Here is a 23056-nt window from a genome sequence, read left to right as displayed (position 1 = left end):
CTTATTTTGAGCTTCTGAATATGTTACCAAAATATTTCCCTTTCCTCCCGAAACACCCTGTATATTCCCTAATGTCATTATAACTACTTTTGTTCATTTCTTTTTTAAGAATTTAAAAAGGATGTGTGACAGGATTCGCCGCTTCCAAGTACTAAATTCCCAAATTTTCGCGATTCTAAATAAATTCCTTAAGTCGGGCGAAAATGACGAATTGTCTGTGGAACACGTGCGATGTTTTCCACCACCAGTCCATCCCACCTTAAACCATCAGCAGCATTACCACGCTCCGGATGACCCGCGACCCTAGGGGTTCGTGAACCAAAGGAGTAAGATTAAGAAAAAAGTAATGTTTTAGCCGTATAATAATTTATCCTGTTTTATAGTATTGTTAAGTTATATTTGTAACTTTTATAGACTTTTGTAATTTATTTAGTAAAATTTAGGAGATGCATATTATCAAAACATGTATATACTTATAAAAATATATTTAATATAATATCGTCATAATCGTAAATTAATAAATCCACTTCTAAGCCATTACTTGTTTTTTGATTAATTATTATTTAATTGTGAGATTTTATAGGTATTTAGTTAATGTGACTTCAAATAATGAATTAAAAGTCCGGTGAAATTAGAAATTAAATTCTATATTTTTCGGACACCCGATTTTTAACGCAGTTGAGTAAACCTCCATCCCAAGATGCTAAATCCGAGTTTTCTAATTAAAATGTTGTGACACGACAATCTAAATTGTTAAGTTATTTGTTTTTCCTTATTATCTCCGTCATTTTTGCATGCACAATGCGTATAGAACTATATTCCGAAAGTGGTAAATACTTAATAATAATATTTAATTTATTTAATAAAATATGCAGGCAAGTTGAATTACAAAGATGCATGTAAGTTTTGAATTGAAATAACGAACAATTTTATATGTCAAGTGTGATTTTGCACAAAAATATATATAAAATGGAAGAAAAAAATAAAATTTATATTGTGGTAAGCAAATGAATGTTATAAACAAATGGCTTCAGTTCAGTCTAATTCAAAATGTTGAGTCACACAAGAAAATTGTGAATATAAACATTGTAGGAAATTTCATAATCCGCAACTTTTATTGGAACGTTAGCAACAATTTCGAAAATTATTACAACGAAAAAGTTGAAAAACTTGATGATTGCACACCTTGCGGAACAACAAATACGATTACAACTTGATATATTAAAATTACCTACAATTTGATATCTAAAGTTACTGGGCTAATAGTGAGTTACTGGGAAAGGTTTCAGTATATGGAATTTTTTTCCAGATTATACTCGGTATAGAATACCGAAAAATATATATAGAAAAAATATTGATTAAATTATTTTTTGCTTTTAGGTTTGTTTATTAAAGATTGGAGAAAGTGTACTTTTAGGAATGTAAAATAAGTGGCGAAGAACTTAATACATAGTTGCTAATCATATACTGCTGTTGCAAATGGTAGCATTATCGTTTTCACTTCTATTTTTTTAAATTTCACTTTTGAATACCTTTTCTCTAGAACAATTATCTTTGCTTCAAAAATAGGCTTCAACATCGGTAATTAGTTATTCTTTCAAACTAATCTTTTTGCAAACAGCCAGTAGTCATTGGGGGACAGATCTGGAGAATACGCTAGGAAAGTCGTTTAATTTGATCATTTTTCTGTTCAATTCTTGGAATCTTCTAAAGGCGGCAGTTATAAACCTTTAATATTTGACCAGAGCGAATTTATTCGATTGTGGAGTGTATAGGACAGCTTTTTTTAAATTACACACATACTTTTTACTAAATCAAGATTAAAGAGAAGATCTAACTTTGCAAATATACAAACATTGACAACAAAGTTTTCACTACCAAGAACATACCAATTGCCACTTGGAATGTCCAGTCTCGTTTCACACCCTGGTAAAGTAAAATATCAGAATAGTTAGTTCGTCCAAAGCGCATTGTGCAGGTCAAGGATATTTTAACCCTAGTCTGTACTGGGCTAGAATCCTTTTAACACGAGACTAATTACGATAAAGATCAATGCTAAACTCTGCAACTTAATATATAGTCCAGATTTACATGTCAACTGCATCTAACAGTTAGGAGGCAAAATATGAATTTTATTACCAATTAGCAAGAACTATTAGGGAAATACCCAGCAAAGAAGTAATATTGTATAAATTGACAAACACAAGAAGATGAACAATTAAGGTAACTGACAGGCAAGAGGAATGGTTGCGATCAAAAACATCATAGAAAATAACTGAGCCATCACAAATAGTCTACAACACTTAAGACGCATACACATGGCTCTCCAGGACAATACAAAATCAAATTGATTTCTGCATATAAGCCAGATGGAAATTAAGTGTCAATAACGTGAAAATTTCCCTGGAAAAGAATGTGGAAGTGACCAGAAACTCCTGCTAGCTAACGTCAGAATTCATATAAGAAAATTCATAGAAAAAATAACTCTCTCCTTGGAAACATGAAACTATTCAAACAAAAATAGTCAAATCCACAAGAAATGTGGCTAAGCCTCAAAACAACTTAACTAACTGCCAAAGAACAAGTTATACGACAATAGCATAGGAATACTCTAGGTCGCAGGTAGGATCTCTAAAACCTTCTAAGTTATAACGCGGCGTTCGCCAAGGATGCATCTTGTCGCCCTTGCTAATTAACATATATACAGAGTGGTGCATCGAAAACGAAATAGAGGCATTTGCTGTCAGTTCAGTTTTTTTTGGAAAAACGCTCAGACCCGTCGATTTTGTTTTTGAGGAAGACTTAAGTTTGATGAAAAACACATTCAGTCTCCTGGACGGAGGTGACACCACCCCTAAAATCTTGAATGGGTGTCGAGTGATACCTTATTTTAACGGTCTTTCAATTCCCATTCTAGTAATGTAAAATTTAGGGCAGGAAAGTAGTTTAAAGGTGAAGAATGAACTGATCCGTCAGGCAAGTAAATGTCGGAAATGACTCCATGATTCTTCATGATTTTGCTGAAAATGTTGCTGTACATTTTGCAATATTTAAGGAGTAATTTGAAGGCACTCGATCAATCACTCAATTCTTTGCCGCAAATCTTCTAACGATATTGACTGACGAGTAGCATAGATTTTACTTTTGATTCCCCACCAAAAGAAATCTAAAGGTGATAAATCTGGCGATCTTGAAGGCCATTCAATGGAACCTCTTATTAATCCATCGATCTGGTCTGATCTAAATATTGTCGAATGTGTAATGAGTAATGTGGTAGAGCACCATCCTATTAGAACATCAACCGATTCCTAATGTACCGCCGATCATCATGTATGACGTTTTCCAGTAATTCCAAATACATTTCACCGGTCAAATTTCCAGGTAAGAAAAAAGGATCAACTAAATGATCGCCAAAATACCAGCCCAAATATTTAATTTTTGTGGCTAATGTGTGACCTTAAGATAAAGATTTACAGTTCTTACATAAATTAATTAATGGCGTAATTGACTCGCCAGAGATCTTGCAAGTTCTAAATTTACACACTCCTCGGCTATCAGCCTGCAGTTCTCAAACTTTTTAGCTTTCAATACCTCGAACCAACATTACAAAATTTTCGTCTATAAGTTATATATACGTAGAGCTTGCAATACATACAACTCTATACAGAATCAATGCGACATATTTAACTGCAGTCTAGCCGAAATTAAAAGAATTGGCTTAGTTTAGATAATCTTGTTTTCTTCTTTTTTATATATTTATCATATTTGTAATATTAATTTTATTTTGATAAGATGATTTTATGTTTATATACATCGTTGCCACTCTATTATTGGAGTTTCTCTGTTGACTAATGTAAGTAAATAAATAAATTCTGGGATTAGAATCGGACCAATATCGGCAGAAATTACAAAACATCCACCGAACGTAACTATCATATTTTAGTCTTAGACCGGTTTGATTCTTATTTTAAAATTTCCTTGTGAATAAAATAATTCAAGCCCATCCATCGGAATTTTTTTATCCTAATTTTAAGACCACAACATGATCTACGGTGCATGTCTTTTTTATTCACTGGCAATTTAACAATATATGGACTGACCCAGGCATGTTATTTTCTAACATTATTTTCAGGAACAAGATAAGCCTCTCAATAATAGTTCATTAGCTATTGAATAATAATGTACAATGATAATAATCATAATAATAATTTTCTCTAGGCATATTATGTAAATACTACATTAAAATCCTTTTTTTTTTACTTAAAATTTTGTTAAATATATATTTTTTTTCAAAAATAACCCACCTGCACGCCTTTGACGTACGATTTTCAGGGATTATTAGTAGATAACAATGAGTAAAACTCATAAATTGACCCAACACATATTTTGCAATTAAATTAATGCTAAATTACGGAAGTGGCATAAACTATTAGTAGGTCACCCTGTAGTCTTTCTGCATATTTAATAGTTTTATTGCTTTATACGTTTCTAAAACGTAGTAGTATCGCAAGATATTTTGAAACTTTCGTTAAGGAGTAAAAAAATTCCAAAGACTAGTTTTATAATTCCACTTCCAAATGAAAGCAAGCCAATGGTGTGAATGAACAAGGTGGTGATAAATTGCCTTAATAAGTTACATTATATACGTATGTATAAAGACATTACGAATTTAGTCAAATACGCTGTATATATTGGGTAGAAGGAGCTATTATATGCATAGTAAATTTAATTTTTTTTAGGGTCTACATTATATTTATGAATTAATTTCTGAAAGGCGTTAAATGTTGTTATAATTTATTATGTACTTTCTTCTTTCTACTCTCCTCATATGTCCTTCAATATCCTAATGCTCTTCCCGTTGAGTATGTTCTTTCTTTTTCTATAAAATATTTAAATTATTATGATTATGATTATTATTATCATAATTATATGCGTATTCGAAAAATGCATGGCTAAATTGTAACATTCTAAGATAAAGGGTATTGAACTTAAATATGAAAAATTCTAAAATTTGTCAGTGTTATTTCTAATAAGAAGTACCTTCGACTGCATAACTAACAATGCAACTTTTTATTGTTACCATTAAATTACCCATTCAGTCATCAAATTATAACAAATTGATCAAAAATTGTCAAAATAAAAGAAAAATAACTGTCAAAAAGTCCTTACGACAAACCCATCTAACATCATCCTTTTAAGTAAAATCTATATTGTCGTGACTAATTCATAATTAGTTATTTATTTCGTTGGGTATTACGTCACTATTTCAGTAAATATCAATTTAGAAAATACTCTCTCCACGCTCAATTATAGAAAAGAAGAAGAAAATAGACTTATTCACGTGTTTAGAAGAAATATGAACTTAAATCTTTAGCGACACCTTTCATAATATTTAATTAAATCTAAGTTCAATAAATCTTAAATACAATAATTTAATAGGGGAATAATATAATTTAATAATAGAAAATATATAAATAAAATATACTTCAAATTAACAATTAATTTTAAGAATACTCTGTTCTACCTCTCTCTTTAGCAACGGATCATTAAAATCAACCGAACAAGCGAAGTGTTGAAATTGGTTCCTTTAACAAAATTAAGGGAGTAACCCAGTTTATTCTATGGTTATTATGCATGTTGTGTATTTTTTAGGTTTGAAAGTCATTAAGTTTTATGTAAGATTTATGTTTATTAATTTATTTGGGTAATGATCTACAGATACTTTTTTATCAGAAAAATCAAATGTATAATAAGATTTGTGGCAAAACGTGGTTGATATAATTTTATACGCGGATTATCAAACTCTTTAAAGCAATTTTCCAAAAATTCTTTTTCAGTTGTTAAATATTAATTATTCTAAATAATGTTTGCACGATCGTATAAACTTTTTACCACTCCTCTCTTTACCATTACTGGATAATAAGAATTAAAAGAAACATATCTATTAGTATGAATTGGTTAAAAATAGTTTACAATAAATCTTTTTTTATTTAAATATCATGAAAAAGAAGCCTCCTTTTCGAGAGTAAATTTTATAGTAGACTCCTTGGAGTTCATGTCATTTAAAAAATTAGAGGTATATTTCGTTATGTTATATATTTAAAACCATATCATCGACACCATATTTAAGGTTTTTTTAGGAAATTTATTAATAATTTCAGATTCAAAATTTTTCATATATTTGGTGATTCATTAAGAATGGGCAATCTCTGAACTGGAGAAACTACACACCGAAATATGGCGATTGAGCTTAACATGTCATACAAATGTTGCAGGTTTACGAGATACGAGGTATTTAAAGTTGGAATTTAAATTTGAAATTTCTTAATAATTTTGTGATTTTAAGCAGTATCGTCTTGACAATTGGCGACTTTATGTATTTTGACATGAAAATTACGAATTTTGTGGTGAATTTAGCATTATTTATACAGGGCCTTAGTTACACCCTTTTACTTAGGTAAATTACAACATATCTTTTTTGCCTAATCAGTTATGGCTAAAACGACTAGAAACTCTAAAACGCAGTTCAATTTTAAATAAAAAAGGTACTCTTGTTTATTTCATGTAACTATCCGTTTTTAAGTTATTTGCATTTTAAACATTCAGCGTAAAGAATTCTAAGCCACCGTTTTTACATTGACTTTTTTTCAAGAAGGCTTGTGTCAGCACTTATCAGTTTTTGTGTATAGAAATTACATGACAATTTTACTGTCACTAAGTAAGAGAAAAGAAGAAGAAAATGCCGCGTCATATTGAATATTCCAACAGTGAAATACGTGATATGATTTGCGTTTTTGCTCAGTCAAATTATAGTGGACTTGGTGCAGCCAGAAGGTATTTAGAATTATACCCAAATCGAAGACAACCCAATCACAAACTGTTCAGACGTATTTATCCGTATCAGACGTATCCCGCCTAGGCGAAACAGGGTGTTTTCGACCTAAAACCTTAAATGATGCTCCAAAAAATATCAACGTTGACGATGAAAAAGAGGTTTTAGCTCGTATTTCGGAAAATCCAGATCTCCGTACTCGTCGGTTAAGCTAATATTTTACCAGGGCATAAAAAAAAAATTCGAATAGCAATATTTATTATGTATTGAAATAGGTTAGAAAAGAAGATTATGACGCAAAAAAAAAGTTACATTCAAAAACTTTCAAAAAAGGGCATGTTGCGTTTTCGCATCATTGGCTAAATATATGAACAAAAAAAACGTAATTTTACTTTTTATGGTAACGCTCAAAATAATCGGTATGGAGGGGCACGTTGCATTTTTTACATAAAAATACCGTTTGACTACTACATAATTTGCATCTACGTCTGGAGTGGAGCGATTTAGTGATAATATTACCGATAATCTCATATCTTTATTCAAGAACTGCCATAGGGGTAGTAATAGATGTACGAAGGGAAGATTCAGTTTTTATCAGGCGAAGAGCAATGTATGATTTAAAGTCTAGTTAACTAATTTTTGTCACTGATAATGTTATAAACCTTCCAACAATTGACTAAAGTGCTATCTATAGCGTTAACGAACAAAGGCCACCACCGCTTTTTTCCAGATATCCCTATTCTATAATTGGCTACCCCGTTATCGTGGAGATCTACTCCCCCCATGAATTTGTTGTACATTTTGATAACATTAGGTTGCTGAATAGGATTGTCTTTTTTCGCTTTACGGTCATAACTTTTAGCTCTGTATAATGGTTCATCATTGTAATGGTTACTTATTACTGTGACCACTGAATTATCGTTCCATCTAACTAATGAGACCCCACTGACAGTGTCATGTGCCGAAATGTAGTAGCCGCGTTTTTGTTTAGAAACACTTTTGGTCCCTTCTAAAGGACAGCGGAGGGTTCGGTTTTCCCTTATAGTTCCGCTCGCAAAATAACATTTATCGGTAAGATATAAAAAAATAATTGAAACGAAGAAAAATAATTATCAAAAAATACTTGATGCTTCATTGGGTCATTCACTATAGACAATAAATCAACAACAACTTGCCCACCCATACCTAATATAGAATTTTTGTTTATTTGGATTTGCTCCTGCGTATGGAATGAACTGATATAAATAACCGTCTGACGAACAAATACAACATAATTTAAAACCAAATCTAACGGGTTTACCCCTAATAAACATTTTGCAGGAGTGCCTGCCAAAGTAAGGAACCATTTGTTCGTCAATGGATAGACAGTGTGAAAATATACCAAACTGCAACATTTTCTGATTTATGAGATCAAAAAATGGCCTAAGCTTACAAAACTTCATCTTTATCTAACTGTGCGTTATCTGACAAATGGAGGTTTTTTTTATATTGTAAAATTTATTTCGACTCATACATTTTTTCACAATGTCTATCCCCTTGTCTTCATCAGTTGACCAATATAATTGTGTTTGTGATAGTTTATGATAACCTGTTAATATTAGCAGTCCTATAAACTTTAGTAATTCATATTTATCTAACTCAAAATCATGTAGATTATTGTCTTTTGCATATTTTTCCGAAAATGTTACAATAAGATTTAATACTTCGTCATCAAAGAACAAAAAGAAAATGTCTAAAGGTGACTTTCCGTGGAGTAAATCTACCAATTTCTCAAGCGCAGGGCCTTCACTCGAAATAGGCTGGGACATCATAGGAATTGAACCCTTTTTCCATTTTGGTTCCCTACTTTGAAATTGGCTGGTGTTAGACCTTTCGATTTTCCGTTTCTTTTCTGCCAAACTCTCATTATCAGACGAATCCCAGTCAAATTCATTGTCCTGTCTTATCTGTAATTCAAATGTGCCCGCTATGTCCATATCGTTTTGGCTGTTTTTTTCGTTTACAGCAATTACATCGTCATCTATATTTTCTTCGTCAGTCAAGCTATCTGGTTCTGGAGGAATATAAACAGCATCAATTTCAACTAAAATAATTTCCGTCTACATAACAGGCCTAGCAAAAATACTTCTTACCGGAATGTTCTGCTTCCAATTCATCTACTACTTCATATAAAGCACTCTCCAGCTCTTTTTGCGTAAGAAATTTAGGTATGTTTTTCGAAAGTACACATACACTTAGCACCGATTAAAATTCAATATTACTAAAAACTTTCTTACACACAAGCCTAAACCGCAATATCTCTAGCTGATACCGTTGGCAACTCAAGCGCTATTTCGACCAAAATACAGATAACGTATTTTCCCAGTGATGCGTTTTCGCAACATTTACAATTTGGAGTCAAGTATTTTGGAATTTGTAACATTTTTTTATTGTCAGTAAAAAAAGGTAAAAACACACAATGTGTTAGCAATACGATTCAGCTAAACAAATCTCGCCTGTATTATGCTTACCAATAATAAACAATAATATTCGAAAGTATGTTTAGACATTAAAATTTTGCTTGAATTGGAATAAAAATTTAAAAATCAAAACACTGGTTTATTTATTGAGTGTTTTAAAAATCTTTTTAATTCAACCTTAATAAATACTATAGTAACGTTAGATATTTCATTTTTTATTTTGTTTATATTATAAAAAAAAACTTTTGCGTTTTCGCATCATTGGTAAAAAATGGGTTAAAAAAGTACGGCAGTCATGGTTGGTAAAAAAGTACGTCAAACATTATTAAGTACGGAATAAGTGGAGAATTTTTAAAGAAAGAGAATCTCCGTTCATATCCCTATACTCCTGTCCAAAATTTGTTACCTCAAGATTTACCAGTTCGCCTACAATTTGCTCAATTTATGCTAGATAAACAATTCGAAAACCAGGAATTTCTTAATGACCTTATTTTCACCGATGAGGCGACGTTTACTAGACGAGGTGTTTTTAACTGGAAAAACAATCATTTGTGGGAATCCGAAAATCCACATGCTCTAAAGGAAAGACATTTTCAGCATGAATTCAAGGTAAATATTTGGTGTGGTGTGATATCTGGGTTTTTTATTGGTCCTTTTGAACTTCCTCCTAATCTGAACGGGCTCCTTTATTTAAACTTCCTTGAACAACAGTTAAACCCGCTACTAGAAGATGTACCAATAGCCATAAGGCGGAACATGTGGTTGATGTAAGACGAGGCGCCGCCACATTTTTCTCTGCCAGTACGGCGATAACTGAATGAACATTTTCCTCAGCGGTGGATTGGGCGTGGCAGTGAATTTGTTTGGCCACCTGGAAGTCCAGACTTAAACCCTCTAGACTTCTCAATATGGTCATACATGAAGGACATGGTTTACAAAGATACAATTAATTATATCGAAGAATTACGACAGAAAATTCAAGAAGCTGTTAATATTATCAAAAATAATCGACAAATTATTTAAAACATTTTTAAAGAAAAATAATTTAAAAGAATAAATTCCTATTTAGCCAATGTAATAACGGTGGCTTAGGATTTTTTACGCTTAATGTTTAAAATGCAAATAACTTAAAAACTGATAGAGTTACATGAAATAAAAAAAGTACATTTTTTGTTCAAAATTGAGCTGCCTTTTAGATTTTCTAGTAGTTTTAGCCATAACTGATTAGGCAAAAAAGATATGTTGTAATTTACCTAAGTAACAGGATGTAACTAACGCCCTGTATAAATAGTGCTAAATTTACCACAAAATTCGTAATGTTCATGTCAAAACACATAAAGTCGCCAATTTTCAAGACTATATATTATTTAAAGTTCGTGAAAGAGGAGAATCCATAGCCGTTCCAAAGTGCTGATAAAAATCATTATTATATTGGAACTAAGTAGTTTTTAAACAATAGGTTAAAAGTTTTAAAATAATACTAACATTCAGTATTATGCCAAATTATTATGATTTTATAATTTATTTTTAACAATATTTAAAGTTTTGGCAACAGGGACATTAGTAAAAAAAGAACGTTAAAACTTACCTAAAGATCTTGTGGGCTAAATAAAATTATAGAATTTTTAATAATCAGAATTATTAGTGTATGGAGATAAAATAATTAGAAGATATTTTGGAAGAGATATTTTTTTCTTATATTTAATTTACAACTATTTTATTTTATTTACTTCGGTAACGGAAGTAGATTTACCTACCCAAACCCTGATTAAAATTAATAGAATTTTCGTTCTTTTCAACTTCAATAAAAAAGCAAGTTAGGTAGAATATTGAAAAGAAAAAACGAGCTTAGAGGTCTATAGATCAGCGACAAATCTGGAGATCTAGGGGGCCATTTTATTAAATGCGATATTTTACTAGTAAAATTCTTTTACTATTACCAGATTATGGGCAGGATAGCCGTGTTGTTAAAAATAGGCCGATCGGGATTTGATTAACAGGAAGAAGTTGGTTTTGCAGCAACTTAAGGTATTTTTGGGCATTTAAATTAATTAAAAATTATAATACGGTCGCCTAAAATAACAGCCCAAATATTTAATTTTTAAGATAGATTTTTAGAGGATATCAAGCAACGGAAGGATTGTGCTCCCATGTAATGAAAAAAAATATTCATATCAAAATAGAATATTTCATAAAAAAATATGATTTTCATTGGTGCCAGTGGTCTTCGGGAAATATCCCCTGAGTTTTGGAATATTTGAAACATTTGTATAGTGCAGTCAAAAATAAAATTTGTGATGTTTGGTGTGTAAGTATTATATGTACCTTTACGTGTGTAATTACCTACCTAGGGTTTAGTACAAATAAGAAGACATTGAGCGTGACAATTTCAGTTCTAATTAACTTCTTTACGAGTTAACTTAAAAGGCTATTGTTGTAAGCAAGTGAGTTAAACAAATAATTTTTTTGTATAATTATAGCGCAAAAATGTGGAGACCAATGTCAGGTTCTCATAGTAATACCTGCCATACTGTAGTAACACCTTTAGAAAAAGGCATTTAAGTTCCTAAATCTTTACTATCAAGAGATTTTAGCTTTGACGATGCTGCAGCCGAGACGTGTGATTTTAATAAACACAAATAATTTTTAATTTAAAGTTTAAATACAGTTAAGGATACACTAGGGAAACACACAATTTCCAGGAGAAAGCGAAGCGACTCTGGTTCCTTGAAATGTGTGGATATAAGAGAGTGATTTGTATCCAAGGAAATATTTATCAGATGTATGAAGAACAATCAATACCTACTGTGGTTTCCCTAAGAAAAAGACTAATTAAAGACAAAGTAAATATTTCTTGTAGCATATCTAGCTTAAGAAACCTTTTGCTTAAAATGGGTTTTACTAGTAAGTATAAGACGATTAATAAAATCCAAGCAATAATGAGAGAACGGGTCTCAACGATTACGGGAATGTCGTGATAAATACTTAACGGCTTTAAAACAATATAGGAATGAAGATCGACCAATCATTTACCTTGACGAAACTTTGTTCGACACTCATGATATCTTTACTTCATTTAGAACTACAGTGACCGCCTAAAGTTCCGCATAAATTCGAGATATGATTTTTTGACAAAACGCTCGGACCCGTCGATTTTTATTTTAAGTTGCGCATTATTTCACATAAATTTTTGTATACAAGGTGGAACAAAAAAAAAGATATGACGTCATCGGTCATTTTTTTAAATGAAATGCTATATTTTCTATTGCATTTATGAAATATAGACAAAATTCCAAGCAAGTTTCGTATAACACACCTTATCTTAAAACTCAACTGTTTCAGAAATATTTACATTTAACCAACAAGAAAGCAAGTAAGTACATTTATTTACAAAATAAGATAAAATGGAGGATAAAATGTTATAAACTGTGAAAACTCTTATCAATGTATCAAGTGTTCAAACTGATCCCCATTTACTTCTTGGCAGAAAGAGAGACGGTTTACAAACTCATGTAAAACACTATCAATTATTTCGAATGATATACGTCTAATTTCATATCTAATTCTATTTTTCAAATCTTCTACGTTGTTTGGCTTCTCAATATAAACTTTACTTTTCATGTACCCCCATAGAAAATAGTCGCAGGGATTTAGGTCTGGTGACCTGGCCGGCCACTCTATTGGCCTATGTATCTTCCTGGGAACACTGTATCCAAGTAATTACGGACATCTCGAAAGAAATGTGGCGGTGCGCCGTCTTGCTGAAACCACAAATTATCCGTCGGGACAGCAGGGTCTTGTTCGTCCGGGTATAGGGCAGCCAAAGTAGGAATAAGATCTTCTTGAAGAAAATTCAAATAGCGTTGTCCTGTTAAGTTTTCTTTGAAAAAGTATGGCCCTATTACTTTATTTTCCACGATACCAGCCCAAACATTAATAGATTTACGGTACTGTGTATGAGCCTCAGTTGCCCAGTGTGGATTTGATTGACACTGACCGGTACCGACAATTTTGCGGATTTACGACAAACAAAAAGTTGCTTCATCCGAAAACAAAACTCGTAACACAAACTGACGGTTATTATTGCAAATGTTCATCATTTGCTCTCAAAATTGGTTTCTTCCATCAGGATCGTCCTTAAAGTTATGAATTTGTGCTCTATTCTACTAACTGTTAACTGAGAAATAGGATGATTTGGGTATTTGGTATTAAACAGTTCACTTACTTCTTTTTGCGTGCGCACTCGATCCCCGTACTCTAGCATCATCAAAATTTTAATTCGTTGGGTTTCCATTAAATTACCCATAATTTATTCTTATAAATACTATTAATTTTCGAACTGACAGTGACATTCGAAAATGGAGATTCTTTACAAGTGCAACCATGGAAATAGAAATAATTGGCAGTGTTTATAACATTATTTTTATACTCGATTTTACATTAATTTGTAAATAGACGTACTTGCTTGCTTTCTTGTTGGTTAAATGTAAATATTTCTGAAACAGTTGAGTTTTGAGATAAGGTGTGTTATACGAAGCTTGCTTGGAATTTTGCCTATATTTCATAAATGCAATCAAAAATATAGCATTCCATTTAAAAAAATGACCGATGACGTCATATCGTTTTTTTTTGTTCCACCGTGTATACAAAAATTTATGTGAAATAATGCGCAACAAAGGGCCTTTTACACGATCAGTTCAGTTCTCATTTCAGTTTCAGTTTCAGTGGAACTGTCCGTTTTTCCTATGTGTAAAAAGTAATAACTGATAGGAAAACTGAAACGGAGACTGACAAATGACGGGAGCGGTAGACCTATTTTGTTTCATTTCAGTTCCTAGAATTCCTATGTGTAAACAACAACGCTTCATGCTTGTAATCACGTAGTCAGTTCTCGTATAAAATTGCATACTGAAACTGCTTACAGTCTCCTATTGGAAAAATTTAAAGAATATAACAAAGCAGCAACAAAGGCGATGGTAAAATCTAAAATTAATAGCCTGTGTTCAACTTTTAACAAGGAAGTTAAAAGAGTCAAGGGCAGTGAGAGGAGTGGAGCAGGAACTAAAGAAATATACTCACCCTCACTATGGTATTATGATCTTCTTTCATTCCTTAGCGACCAACAGTTCACCCAAACTAATGTGAGCACCATGGATGACGACAATGACAATGAGGGAGCGGTAAGTGTTTAAATAATCCATAAATAATTCATAAAGAAAAAAACTATGCAAAATGAAGCAATCAAGACGTCATATATTTTCCTTTTTTATTTTACAAAGTTATTTTGCTCTTAAACTGTTTAAGTTAACCAAAAAATTATCCAAAATATGTTTTCTGCACATTGCCGCTATTGCCGCTATTGATGTAATTTTGGAGATCTACTAGCCCTTGCACTTCATATATCTCTGAATTCGTGTCATTTAAATCGGGTATGATGTATGAGTCTTGGGACTGCCTCTTCAAGAAATTGTGGAGATAACAACACGTTAGGACCAAGGTATTTACATTTTTAGTGTCTCTCAAATTTATGGCAGAATGGAAAATTCGAAATCTATTTGACAATATGCCAAATACATTTTCGACGATTCTTCTTGCTCTTGATAATCTGTAGTTGAAGATCATCCGCTCATAATTCAGCTGTTTCTTATTGAATGGCTTCAAAAAGTTTCGCCTTAATGCAAAGGCCTCGTCTGCCACAAATACATACGGAAGCGCGAAGGTGCTACCTTTTGGATTTTCATCGGGAGGTAAATACAGACGGTTGTTACTTAATCTTTCGTAAAACTTAGGAAACTACTGGAAATTACGCCACCATCTGAAATGCTTCCATAGGCTCCCACATCACACATTATAAATTCGTAATTTGAGTCCAAAACAGCCATGAGGACAAGGCTATGAAATTTCTTGTAGTTACAGTATAGTGATCCACTTCCTATTGGCGGAATTATGCGTACATGCTTTCCGTCGACAGCTCATACACAATTTGGGAACTGCCGTCTTTCACGAAAACCTTCCGCAACTTTTCTCCATTCAAATTCATTCCTTGGAAGCTACAACAAAAAATAGTCAAGTAGTAGTTATAAAATAAATATTATGAAAGTTTGTATTAAAATAAAATAAATGAAAATCTCTAATGCATGTTTTGTTCTCGTTTCAGGACGACTCGCAGTCGATCAATGAAAAAGAACCAGTAGAAGATGACTGTTATGCACGGAGCCAATCATCATCTGAGTCTCAATCCACGAGACCATCCCCATCACCAACAGGAAGCTCATCAGGATTCAAGCGTCCATCCAGTAACACAAAACAAGATGAAGTTGTATCTTCGAACAAAAAGGTGCTACAGTTGGTGGCTGACCGGTTAAAAAAGAGTGATGGCATAGTACTCGGAAAGCATGACAGCTTTGGCAAGCATGTAGCTGATGAATTAAATAATATGCCCCTTGAAAATCCTTTATTAAACACGTTGTAAACGGTTCAACTTATGTGCATTACTTACCTTTATATAATCCTTGAGTACCTCAGTAATTGCCTGGCATGTCTCAGATATTATTTTACTTAGACTTGGTGTTGATATTACAGTATGAAACCTAAGATTCTGGTAAGTGCTTCCACTTGCGAAAAATCTTAGTGTCGCACTTAGCCTTTCATGAGGAGTTATACCCTCCCTCATATTGGTGTCCTGTTTTTCTATAATAGGCGTTACAAGGCGTAATAGTAGCAGATACGCATCTTCATTCATCCGTAAAAAGTTTAACCAATTACATGGTTCTAAGCGAAGTTCTTTTATTAAATTTATATGAGATAATAAGTTTCTGTTTAGATACCAAGCTTTACTCCATTGGCTTCTTTTTTTCTGCGGCTTCTTCGGTGCCAAAGCTAAAGCTATTGCAATAAGACAGTCTTCGTCCATGACTTATCACCTGATATTATTACTATGAACACTGTGTAAAAAATACTATAACATTATTTTTTCTATGATTTGCTTCTCTGGTTTTCGACACAATGCGAACAAAGATACATCAGCGGACTGAATAGACAACTGAGACGATTAAAACGGATCGTGTAAAAATGTAGCTCTTTGCGGACTGAAATGAAATGAACACGGAAACTGAAACTGAAATGAGAACTGATCTGATCGTGTAAAAGGCCCTTAAAATAAAAATCGACGGGTCCGAGCGTTTTCTGAAAACATCATGTCCCTAATTTTTATCGAATTTATGCGGAACTTTAGGCGGTCACTGTATATAGTTCACTCAAAGATATATCGTTGAGTCGTGCTACCCTAAATCAATTAGACCATTAAGCCCCATTGTACTAGGTCCAACGTTTTAAAGAGGTAATAAAAGGAACAGGATCGACTTGAAAATGATTCTAAATGAAATAAAGATCTCATGAGCGGCGAACAAAGTTTCGTCAAGGTAAATTATTGGTCGATCTTCATCCCCATAATGTTTTATAGCCGTTAAGTATATATCACGCCATTCCCGTAATTCGTAAGACTACATTATTGCTTGGCGTTTATTAACCATCTTATACTCAAAACCCATTTTAAGCAAAATGTTTCTTAAATTAGATATGCTACAAGAAATATTTGCTTTGTCTTTAATTAGTCTTTTACTTAGGGTAACTACAGTAGGTATTGATTGTTCTTCATACATCTGATAAATATTTAATAGATCCAAATCACTCTTATTCACACATTTCAAGGAGCTGAAGTCGCTTTGCTTTTCCTAGACATTGTGTATTTCCCTACTATATCCTTAAAGCCGAATTTACACATGTCAAGTAGCTAAAGCAAGTTACTAAATTTAGTTACTTGTATGGTGTAAACAACTTGATTTAGTACTTGCGCAAGTACCTAATTTAGTAAGATGTTTAGTCAAGTAAATAGAAACAATTTCTATTTACTTGAGCAAGTTGTCTCCCCCACCTTTGCTTTCTAGAAACTAAACCGCCGACTAAACAAGTCTAGACAGGTTTTTAGTCGAGTTCATAAGTACAGACTGTGACGTTGATTTTTCTTTTATTTGTGGCGTGTTTTAAAAATGTCTCATTGGAGTGAAGAAACAACAATAAAATTTGTAGAATAGTATCGAGAAAGGCGATGCTTATGGGATACAAGGGCTACCATTTACAAAAATAAACAAGCTCGGGACTCGGCGTATAAGGAAATTGAGGAGATCATGGGGATAGAAGGATTCGGAGTGCCTGAAATCAAGAACAAAATACGGGCGTTGAGGTCAACTTATTCTCAAGAAAAAAAGAAAATAAGGGACTCTTTGAAGTCAGGAGCAGGATCGGAGGATATTTTTGTCCCCAGTGTAAAATGGTTTAAGGAAATGGACACATTTTTACGTAACGTAGAGGATGATAATACGAGGCCTACGCAGGATAATTTCAATGTAAGTGTATTGTAGTAGTGTTCATATTATAAGTAATTAATCCGATATACGTGTTTTCCCGTCCCGTAACCCGTAAGTATCAATTTATTTATATAAAACCCTATAGAAAAATAATAGAAAATCATTTCCTAAAACTCTCTTATCATAAGGAAAACAAGTATACCAAACAATAATTTCCATATTATATTATTTATATTAAAGTACAGTTAAAATATCATCCTTTGCTGCCATGGCACCGCACCTTCGCCCATAAAGTACTGGCAGAGTGGATCTCGTAGTTCTCTTGCACATCTTGAAGAATGATTACCCCCTAAGGTTCTTATTGACGGCAAGGGAGTATTAGTTTCATTTCTCCATGAACCTAGTCTAACCTGACAGCTTTCTATATCTTCTTCATCTAACGATCCACTTGGTGTGTAAGTGTTATGAGAAGTGATTCGCAAATAATTGTGTATTGCGCAACAGGCCTTAATAATTTTGTCCACAGTTTCTGGTAAGTATGCTATAGGCTTTTCAAAAATGCGAAATCTGCTAAGCAGAATTCCGAAAGCATTTTCTACTATTCGTCTTGCCCGGAAAGGCGGTAATTGAATATTTTCTGATTTTCCGAAAGTGCTACTTTTGAATACGGTTTCATCAAATACGTTTTCAGTGCAAATGCATCATCACCTACAATGCAACCACCATGTGGTAATAAACTATTCTCTAGGGCTTCAAATAGAGACGATTGTTGGAAAACTCCACCATCGGATTGTCTTCCAGGACATCCAACATTTATATAGGAAAAACAAGATAGTTGTCATCTACCAGAGCTAACAAAATAATGCTGTTAGTACCCTTATAATTAAAGAATTCACTGCCGCAATTTACCGGTGCATGAATCGTGACATGTTTCCCATCAATCGCACCGTAACATTTGGGGAAATTCCACTTCAAACGAAATCCCTTCTCAATAACGTTCCATTCTTCTTGGGATTCCGGCATCTAAAATAATATGAAATTTACTGCTGGTTGTATTATCAGTATTACCTACAAGTATTTGAGTTACAAAATATTACAAATATTTTTTTCTATTTCAGATACAACGCGAAGAAGAAGTTAATGAACAAAAACGAGAAAATGAAGAAGAAATAATGGCTGCAAGAAACGAAACGTCTCAGGAAGTACCGCAGAAAAAAAGTTGAACTACGTCAAAATTGAGGCAAGTTACTGCAGTAGTTAACGACCTAAAAAAAATAAGCGAAACTATGACACATGAACCTTCCAATGAGCATAAATACATAGCTTTTGGTCGCAGTGTTGCTGCACAATTAATGACGTTAACTCCTCTTTCCGCCATACAAGCACAGGAACGCATTCAGTCTGTTCTGACAAGTTTTAAACTACAAGACCTCCAGGCCTAGAGTAACCAGTACGACACATATGCAGATATGAGTAGTGCTCACGCCTCATCTTTCATCTATACACCACTGCAGTCCCCTACATATTCCGACATGCATTCTTCGCATAGCGATGGATCCACAAATGTAACTCGTGCAGAACCAGTTGCCGATGATATTGTACGATCACAGATAATAACAAAAGCTTTTTCCAACGTTTAACATGTTTTGTTCATCAACAACTTTTTCCTAATAAAAATATTTAAAAATAATAATAAATTCGGGTATAAATTTGGAGATTGCAGGTGTTGACACACGAAATAACCTCTGCAAAGTTCTATAAATATTTCCTATGGCTAAATAAGACAATGTGATTTCCAATTTTATTCTAGTTGGAATAGCTGATCTCATTACAGTGTTCTTTTTCGTAATTTGAGGAACAATTTGAGCCAACAATATATCAAAATGTTCTTTAGACATCCTCAGCCAATTTATATGTTCTGGTACGTCTTCAGCTGCTAATTCTCTTAATAAAGTAGATGAAACACCATATATTTCTCTTCGACTCAGCTATTTTTTCACCCAGCAACGTTTCTTTTTGGTTTTGTTCATTTCTTCTGCAAGTATTTCGGATAACTCGCGACATACTTTTAAAATACAATTCCGCACTGTTGCACGCGTAACTTTTCCATAACAAATCATGTAAACGCTCACAAAAACAAAAGGACTAAATTTTAGCTACTTGATTTACTAACTTGCTTTAGCTACTTGACACGTGTAAATTCGGCTTAACTGAAGACAAAATAAATCACTTACTTACAACAATAGCCATTTAAGTTAACTCGTAAAGAACTTAATTAGAACTGAAATTGTTTCACTCAATTTCTTCTTATTTATACTAGACCCTAGGGAGGTAATTACAGACGTAAAGGTAGATATAATACTTACAGACCTAAAATCACGAGTTTTAATTCGTACTTAACTCAGGCATAAATATATACACATATTTACATTTTTTGGCATTAATCGTAGCTACTTAATATTTTGCAATGCAGGTAAATATTACATTTCTAATCCGGCTCTGACCATAAATATGATAATTTTGGGTCTTTTTATGACCCTACTACAGATAATTAGGGTTTTATGGCGGTTAAAAGATCAACGGTATATCTTTGAGTGCACTATACCCATATTTTTTCCAAATACTCAATCAAACTGGTGACAGCTCTATAGTCCATATCCAGGTCCGTGCTCTAGGATCTAGTTCTTTCAGTTCTTCTTACTCCTGGACCCTTCGATAGAAAGTTCTTACGCTTTAGTGTGGCGTTTATGAGAATCTTAAAACCAAAGGATGTCTTAAAATTCGAAACCACATTTAAAATTGTTTTTTTTCGCAAGGAACCGGTTTATTTTCAAATGTTAGTAAAAAAAATCCCTACATTGTACTGCCGAATATTGCCTCCATATTTTAATAATTTGAACTCATTCGATATTAAGTTGCTTAATCTTCAATTTCCCAACCTGTATATGCATTTTTAACGTGCCATAAAATATATAATCTAAACGATTTAAGCTTCAAAAAAATTGTTTAGCCATTTACTATAGAAATATACCCATTTTTAAAAAATGACTTTTTACTGCTGAAGCCAGCCGGAAATTTCTAACCATATTGACGCATATCGTGTTATCTGGGGACAGGATTTGTGTCCATTATTTGACCCTAAACACTTTTTTCTACCTGCTCCCATTGCCTTGCTCACATTTTCGTTATTTCTTTAACGTTTTTGGGCACCTTTTTGAATATATTATCATTTGAAAACTAATAAAATGCAGAAGTTTTTAAGCTAAAAAATGTGTGCATGCAATGCTACAGCTATCAAAATATTTTAGCGGAATAAAAAGTTAATAACACGATTTGGTCCTTTTTTGACGAGTTTATTTCAATTATTTGAGTTATTACTCTTTTTTTGACCAATTTTCGTAGCATTAAAATGCCTCTTAGACAAATGATTCATTATATCTTGGCTTTTAAACAATTTTTTTCTATGAAATTGTTTAAAAGCAATAATAGGTGTTTTTGGATAACTTATCTGTTTAAAACTATGTTAATGGATGTTTTAACAGTCAAAGCTCGTTCATAATCAAACGAAATATTTCCAAAGTTAATTAGGTTCACTTAGTTAATAGATTATATTCAATGAAACATAATCAACAAGAGACAAACTTATCGCTCGTTTTGTTCTTTTAAAATCCTGTTTCCTAATATCAGTATGTTCAAACTGGTTGTATTAATTAAATAATATAAGCCATATTAAGAGGAAATTGAAAACTAAATATTCCCATTTCCATTTAAAAAAATTAATTGTTAAATTAACAGCAAACGAAATTTGGTTAACATGTAATTGCCACTTTCTTGTGGAATTTTTAGTTGAGTTCAAATATTTTTATTGTTTTGTGAAAAAAAATATTCTGGGTTTTTTTGTGCAGATTAATTTTTTAAATACAATAGACCTTAAGAATATGAAATTAAGTCGGTTAAAAATTATAATGTATACAGGGTGTTTCAGAACTATGGGATCAAACTTTTAGAGGTTGTTCAGTGCAACAGTAGAATCCATTTGAGTATAGGAACCCATGTCCGGAAATGTGTCACACGCCACTAAGGCCCTAAGACGCGTTTAAATTTAGAAAAAATATTAATTACCTAAATAGGATCTGATGCATTTATTTTTACCTTTTGTATATGATACCATCACAACAATTGTTCAAAATGTCGTCCTCCAACCTCAATACACCGATTTAAACGCCGCACCTGATTTCGGCGGACTACACTAGAAATTTGATCCTCGTTTTGAATAATTTCAAATGCTGCTGTTATTCGTCCAATTAAGTCTAGCTCCGATTCTACTGTTCGTAGACTAAAGACTAAAGACTTTACATGTCCCCATAAGAAAAAATCAAGCGACGTTAAATCGGGTGACCTAGAAGGCCAAGAAACTGCTCCACCTCTGGCAATCCAACGGTGCCCAAACCGCTGAGCCAAATACTCGCGTACTTATACAGCAAAGTGAGCCGGCGCTCCATCATGCTGAAACCACATTTGCTGTCTAAAGTTTAGTGGAACATTTTCAAGGAGTTCTGGGAGAACTTCCTCCAATAAACGCAGATAAATAGGTCCTGTTAACCGTTCCAGTAGAAGGTATGGCCCAATTAAATAATTATAAACAATGCCTGCCCATACGTTGACAGACCAACGATTCTGATGTTTTCTTGGAAAAATTGCATAAGGATTTTCTTCGTCCCAAACATGGCTATTCTAACTATTAAAAATACCGTCTCTTATGAAAGAGGCTTCATCGGTCCAGAAAACATATCGCAAAAAATTTGGTTGTGCAATGATGTGATCCAGAAGCCATCGACAAAATTAAACTCTAGGATGATAATCGGCTGCAGTCATACCTTGAACTTTCTGGAAGTGGTAAGGATGGAGTTGTTGCTCGTGTAGTACCCCCAGACAGAAGCGTTACTCGTATTCATATTCTTAGCGACATCACGTGTGCTATTTAATGGTTCATCGGCAACTCGCTGAAGCACCTCTTCTTCAAATTCGACCATTCTTACGGTTCGAGCAACACCAGTATCATGCATCTTGGTCTTAAACATGCCTGTCTCAGCGAGCCGCCGATGAACCGCAATAAACTTTTTGTATCCAGGATGCTGTCGTTCGGGATAACGTTCATGATACAACCGCAATGCTGCTCGTGCATTGCAGTTTGTTGCCCCGTATGCCAAATGCATATCCGCCAATTCTTGATTGGTAAAGTTTTCCATTAGCAATAAATGTTCAAAAATTGTAAGCTATAAAATTTTTAAACATGACATTGAGAATTGACATTGATAAGCGTTGATTTTAAACAATTGTTGTTATGGTATCATGTACAAAAGGTAAAAATAAATGCAGCAGATCCTATTTAGGTAATT

The 23056-nt window shown here is 33.1% G+C and overlaps 2 protein-coding genes across 2 annotated transcripts in view; both read left to right on the top strand.

The window, feature by feature from the left end:
* Positions 1-537, top strand: part of LOC126748887 (cytoplasmic FMR1-interacting protein) — a 32283-nt gene extending 31746 nt beyond the window's left edge. Inside the window, exon 15 of the mRNA XM_050458418.1 lies at positions 110-537. Coding sequence (XP_050314375.1) covers positions 110-307 — 198 coding nt within the window. The 3' untranslated portion in view covers positions 308-537. The remainder of the gene's footprint in view (positions 1-109) is intronic.
* Positions 538-14371: 13834 nt separating this feature from the next.
* LOC126748466 (uncharacterized) lies at positions 14372-15763 on the top strand. Its single transcript, XM_050457719.1, has 2 exons — positions 14372-14471; positions 15449-15763. The coding sequence occupies exons 1-2, from the start codon at positions 14442-14444 to the stop codon at positions 15761-15763; spliced, it is 345 nt and encodes a 114-aa protein (XP_050313676.1). The 5' UTR covers positions 14372-14441.
* The last annotated feature ends 7293 nt before the right edge of the window (positions 15764-23056 follow it).

The sequence above is a fragment of the Anthonomus grandis genome, chromosome 22, assembly GCF_022605725.1.
Source record: "Anthonomus grandis grandis chromosome 22, icAntGran1.3, whole genome shotgun sequence".
Lineage (NCBI taxonomy): Eukaryota > Metazoa > Arthropoda > Insecta > Coleoptera > Curculionidae > Anthonomus > Anthonomus grandis.
This window is presented reverse-complemented; position numbering and strand designations above follow the sequence as displayed.

Coding starts and splice junctions, on each gene's coding strand:
- LOC126748466 (XM_050457719.1), top strand. CDS start 14,442: ATGGATGACGACAATGACAATGAGGGAGCG. Junction 14,472..15,448: donor ACAATGACAATGAGGGAGCG/GTAAGTGTTTAA, acceptor TTCTCGTTTCAG/GACGACTCGCAGTCGATCAA.